The sequence below is a fragment of the Cupressus sempervirens genome, chromosome 7, assembly GCF_028749045.1.
Source record: "Cupressus sempervirens isolate cs-2001-9-10 chromosome 7, ASM2874904v1, whole genome shotgun sequence".
In the NCBI taxonomy this organism is placed as follows: domain Eukaryota; kingdom Viridiplantae; phylum Streptophyta; class Pinopsida; order Cupressales; family Cupressaceae; genus Cupressus; species Cupressus sempervirens.
This window is the reverse complement of record NC_143124.1, coordinates 412229547-412235513: the sequence shown is the minus strand read 5'-3', so window position 1 is coordinate 412235513 and position 5967 is coordinate 412229547. Positions and strand designations below refer to the sequence as shown.

The following is a 5967-nucleotide window of genomic DNA, read 5'->3' as shown; positions in this document are numbered from 1 at the left end:
AGAAAAAGAAAATAATTTATTTTATGGTTACAGACTTGAGAAAAGATCAAGTTAAGCTTGGTGAGATGGGATAAAGTTTGTATGCCCAAGTCTTTGGGTGATCTTAACATTAGAAGGATTAGAAATTTGAATAAGGCTCTCATGTGTAAGGTGGGGTGGAGACTAGTTAACTCCTTGAGTAATAAGTGCAATATTCTTAGGTCTAAGTATTTGCAGGGTGACCCATTTCACCATCTTCTCTTTATCAATGCTCTACCTCGAAGATCAAGAATATGGGACAATGTGAAACACACCAGAGAAAATTTGAATAATGGTATACACATGGTCTTAGGGGATTGGGGCAATTATTGACTTCTAGGAGGATCATTTTCTTGAAGGAGGTCCTCTCTGCTTTACTAGGTTCTAATCTGTTAGAGAGTATTGCTCACCGCTCATACAAAGGAATATTCCCACTTTACCGTCCACTTTCCTGTCCATACAATGAAATATTCCCACTTCTTGATCTTCTATAACTTGAGCTCAATTAGAGTAGAAATGAAGCGATAAGACGAGTTAGCTCTAGAAGTGATAATGGAGATTTTATTCTTTGTGATTGCGTTCTTGCTAGCATTCATCACAAATCAGAAGCAGCTGTTCTGTTCAGCAGGGAACTTGGGTGAGTATAGTTTTGTGTTGATTATTTTGTGTCAAATCAATAGTTTTCATTAGAGAGATGTAGATGAACAATTGATTCATTTATTTTCATAATAATTAGGATTTTTATTTTATTTTTGAAGGAAAATTGTGTTAGATCATTATTAGAATTCAATCCTGTAGTTTTCAAGTTGATCTACGTTTCGTAAGTAGTGATACAGAAAAACTCATTGTTAATGAGGATGAATGATTAGCAATCATTACATCTAGATGATGCTCACAGGGGTGAAGCATCGAATCATTTAGAAAGGTCACCCATCCAAATATTGTGTCTAATGAAGCATTTATTAACAACCCCTTTATTCATTGTTTGCATGTAGCACTGATCTAAAGCATTTTGTTCTTGCTATTTGCAGAATACCCATATCCATTTATGACATTTGATGCTGAAAAGGCGGCTGCAAGAACATACGATTACATTGTTGTTGGAGGAGGTACAGCAGGGTGTCCTCTGGCTGCAACTCTCTCACAGCATTACTCTGTTTTGTTACTTGAAAGGGGAGATTCTCCCTATGGAAATCCAGACACTGAGGACATTAAAGCCCTTTTTAAGGTCATGGGAAAAGCCAGTGGGTTTCCTTATATAGCTGAAGGATTTGTGTCAGAAGATGGAGTACAGTTGGCAAGAGCAAGAGTTCTTGGAGGTGGGACAGCCATAAATGCTGGATTCTACAGCAGGGCAAGCTCTGATTACATTAAGATGATGGAGTGGGATGAGAAGCTTGTGAATGAGTCATATGAATGGGTGGAGAAGTTGACTGCCTTTAAACCAGACAAGCTTTTTCGTTGGAGTTCAGCTTTTCAAGATGCACTATTGGAGGCTGGAGTGGGTCCTGATAATGGGTATACTCTCGATCATTTGGAGGGCAGAAAGATTAGCGCCTCAACCTTTGACAACAATGGAAGGAGGCACACAGCTGCAGATCTTCTACAATATGCAAATCCAGATAACATTGTAGTTCTTCTCAATGCCACAGCCACTAGAATCCTTCTGGATTCTTCATCAGGTACACTTCTATATTTTTTTGGTTTGATTTTATTTCTAAATATTGAGATATCTAAAACTTGTTTGTGAATGATCTCCATAAAAAAAAATATTAAGATAAAAGTTTTCATTATTTAACAATCTTGGTTTAGGTTTGATGCTCTTTTGAAGATAAGATTTCTTATCCTAACATTCATAGGAGACCTTCAACAAGTAGGAATGGCTGAACATTTGGTAGGTCTGGTGATTCTTTCAATGACATAAGTTTTTGTTGGCTTTAACAGAAAATTCCAGTAGGACAACTGCAAATTAGTCAGAGTGGGATGTAGTGGGACGTTTTCTAAATCGGGCTGTTTTGTTTTGTCTCGAAGACAGCAACTTTTTATATATTTATTTTCTGGGTTTCTCTTCAGTTGCACTTAATTTTAATGTTATCTCTTGAGTTGGTCAATCAACAACTTCTATTTTATTTGATTCTGTCACTTGCAATATTATTATTACGATAAATATTGCAGAAAATATATATGCCACATGGGTCTGCTTCCCAATGTCCATGTGCGACACTCTTTAGTATTATCAGATTATATCATGTCGAATTAATAAATTGAGACATCATAGTCGTCAGTCGTATTCTCTTTATTTATTTTTTATGGAAGAACAACAATATAAATTTTTTCCTAATGTAATCTATATTGTTAGAATATTTGTAGAATTGAATTATTTTTGAATTTTACAATAATTGTATTTTAATTATATTACTTATGAAAATAGTTATTCTTTCAATTTCTAATTTTATTTTTTGAATTTATGTTCTAGGAAAGGTAAAGACTACTGGGGTTGAGTTCACCAGTACCGTAGATGATCTTTCCCATCATGTATTTATCAATCAATTGTCAGAATGGAGTGAAGTGATTTTGTCAGCAGGAAGTATAGGTAGCCCACAACTTCTCCTATTAAGTGGGATTGGACCAAAAGAAGAACTTGAAGAATTGAACATTACTGTATTTTCTGATTTAAACTTAGTGGGAAAAGAGATTAGAGATCCACCACGCACAACTATTATTGTAGAGTCCCCCGAACCACTTGAGTTTGCTCAAGTACAAGTTGTAGGTATAATAGACAATTCACAAGTCTACATTGAGTCTATTAGCAGCTATGAACAAGAAGGTGACACAAATTTTAAATATTTAGGAGTTATTCTTACCAAGGTGGCCTTTCCCTTATCAACTGGCAAGCTTCAACTCAAAAGTAAAGATCCCTTAGATGTCCCAATTGTAAGATACAACTACTTTTCTCATCCTTTTGATATAAAAGAATGTATTCTTGTTGTGAAGGTCTTATCAGATCTTATAATGACAAATTCTATTCAAGAATTTGCATTTATAGGCACTGGGAACTCCAAATTTCTTCAATTTGTGGGGGAAGAATTACCACGTAATCAATCAGATTACACTGCCTTGAAAAAATATTGCAGAGATACAGTAACAACAATATGGCATTTCAACGGGGGGTGTGAAGTGGATCTTGTAGTTGACAAAACACTTCGTGTCAAAGGTGTTGATGGTCTAAGGGTTGCAGACCATTCAATATTCAAGGGCAGCCCAGGGACAAATCCACAAGCTACTATAATGATGCTTGGAAGGTAAGATTTTCTTTTTCTTTTTTAAAATTATTCAGAATGAATTATATGACTATTACTAATGACATATTTTCAATGTCATATGCATAGGTATCTAGGAGTTCGTATCCTCCAAGAGCGCATGAACATTTGTGAATTGTAATCTATCTGAAAGCTTAATAATATTCAAAAGTTACCCATGCACGTGTCTTATTTAAATGATTATTGAAGTCAATGCCATTTTTTGCATTTTAGAATTTATATTTTTAAATTATGTTGTGATGAAGAATATATCTTAAATTGAACTAAATCTAGTTCCTTGAGTACAATAATATCAAAGTAGCATTATATGAATAAAATAATTCATTTATTTTATTATTTTATTTATCCATATAACACATGTCTGTTTGTTATGAAATCTAAATTAATATCTAATTTAATTTTAAAAAGTTATTGAATAAAAGAAGAACAAGGATGCACATTGACTATATTTATCCATACAACTCAACATTTATGTTTAAAATCCCATCACTACTAATTAAGACATTTTCTAAATAGTTTAATGTCTAAGAACAAATTAATGAATTTTCAAAGTAATAATGAAATCTATAAGTAGAATAGTTTATAACACTTTTTATTCTCGTAAAATTAATTAATTTATTATTATATATAGATATATATATATTAGAGTCATGTTTCATCCAATATAAAAGAATTTTTAATGTAATTTAAATTAGATAATAGAAACATAGGAAAATGACATTTTTTTTGTTCAATTTTTTGTATTTAAAAACATAATAAGTAATTTTAATGTATTTTAACCTAATAAATGGATTAACTTGTAGCCATATTCTTAAACTATATGATGTTATAAGAGGTGTATAAATCTAGTAATAAAGAAAACTCCAGCATTACAAAATTATGCATAATATATTTCACAGTTCATTCATTATTAAAATTATAAAGTAATCAAAATAATCTTGAAACTCATAAACACATAATAAAATATTTTGGTGTTGTAAAAATCGCTTGGTCAAATGGAAAAACTATAGTGGGGATAATACCCACAACTCATCACTTTAGCAATAAGATGCATGATTAAGAGCTTACAATAGTGTCATCTTCTAAACGACTAAACTCTATTAAAAGTATGTAATACCTTATCAGGAGGATCAGAAATCAAGTCAAAGACTACTCTATTAAGAGATTTAATCCCACTTATACAATGTTGCCCTTGTTAAAGGATTTACAATAAGTTCAAAATAAGAGCTTTTAACCCCTATTAAAGCCCACTTTATTAAACAGTTTTACAATCTCATTGAAAAACCTATTAATTATTAAAAACAATTTGTTTTAACTAGTGCTAGCATTCCTTCACTACATGATAGGTCCTTTTTGTTATGTGCTATTTTCCCTTCTTTGTGATAGCTTCCTGATATCTCTCTCTCTCTCTCTCTCTCTCTCTCTCTCTCTCTCTCTCTACTTATTTTTCACTTATATTATTTCCCATTTTGTAACCTAATTATAGTTCTCAATGTTTTATAGATCATTTTTACCTTTTCTTTGGCTTCTTTGATAAGCTTCTTCATTTTCAATAATAAAATCTTCTAGGATTTGATAACAATTTAATTTTATGATAACTCTTCTAGGTTTCTGATAACATTTCTAGTTTATTCATAACTCTATACTAATAGTGACCCTTATGTTTAACATTGCCTTTTTAACTTTTTCCTTTTTTTAAGTAATGACAACTTTCAAAATCTTCACCATAAGGTTCTAGGATTTTGTCAAGTTAATAATCCCCCCTTTGGAAACCTTTCACTTATATTTATACATATATCTATGATGCTCTTACTTCTCTTTATCATATTCTACATTTCATTTATGTTTCTCTATTTATTTTCTCCCCATCTTTATATTGTCTCCCTATTTTTGCTTCCAAAATGCATTCTCATCCCCATATCCTTATGTTCTCTACTTCTCCCCCTTTAAAAAAAATGCCAAAGGTAAATAAAATTATCTTAAAGTATTGCTTCAATATACATTGCTACTTCCTAGTGGCTTTCATCAAAATCTAGTTCCATTCATCCTCAAAAATTGTAATATTAGTAATGTGACTGTTTATCTATATCATTCTATTAACAATATCTTATTATTTTGTAGCCTATAGTGTATTTATGAGTGTCTCTACCCTTTTCTTATGTTGCTTCATTAGATCTATATATAGCAATAGTTGACATGATTCTTCAATTATAACTTCAAGTTTTCCATAAAAATTTAATTTGTGAATTATGATCCTTTGACTATTATTTCATTTATTTCTTTCTACTTTGCTGATAGTATTGTTGTAACTTTTGCTAACTTTGTTAGAGTTGATCCTTTCTACAATTTTACATTTAATTTATTATTGATATGATAATTTATTTTATTTTCTTCTATATACACTTGCAATTGTATTGCACTTGATTTCTTCTAGACATTTTTTAGCTCAGGCAATGACCTCTAAAATGTACTTATCACTTCTTTTACAAGATTCATTCTCTATTTATCTTCTATTTTGTGCAACATTTCAATTCTCTCCTATAGTCATCATGCATATAGTTTTTTCTCTTCATAGTTCAATGGTATATAATTTATGTTATTCACTTCTTTTTCCTTGTGGTCAATTTAT

General features: G+C 31.2%; 1 protein-coding gene across 1 annotated transcript; it reads left to right on the top strand.

Annotated features, from left to right (window-relative positions):
* The first annotated feature begins 513 nt into the window (after positions 1-513).
* On the top strand, positions 514-3496 carry LOC149547280 (protein HOTHEAD-like). Its single transcript, XM_089791556.1, has 4 exons — positions 514-655; positions 1050-1700; positions 2495-3320; positions 3408-3496. The coding sequence occupies exons 1-4, from the start codon at positions 571-573 to the stop codon at positions 3457-3459; spliced, it is 1614 nt and encodes a 537-aa protein (XP_089647682.1). The 5' UTR covers positions 514-570; the 3' UTR covers positions 3460-3496.
* Positions 3497-5967: the final 2471 nt, after the last annotated feature.

Bases quoted from the DNA above. Each gene is read 5' to 3' on its own strand.
- LOC149547280 (XM_089791556.1), top strand. From the start codon at position 571: ATGGAGATTTTATTCTTTGTGATTGCGTTCTTGCTAGCATTCATCACA. The intron at 656-1,049 runs GTGAGTATAGTT...TGCTATTTGCAG, and splicing joins CTGTTCAGCAGGGAACTTGG to AATACCCATATCCATTTATG. The intron at 1,701-2,494 runs GTACACTTCTAT...TTTATGTTCTAG, and splicing joins CCTTCTGGATTCTTCATCAG to GAAAGGTAAAGACTACTGGG.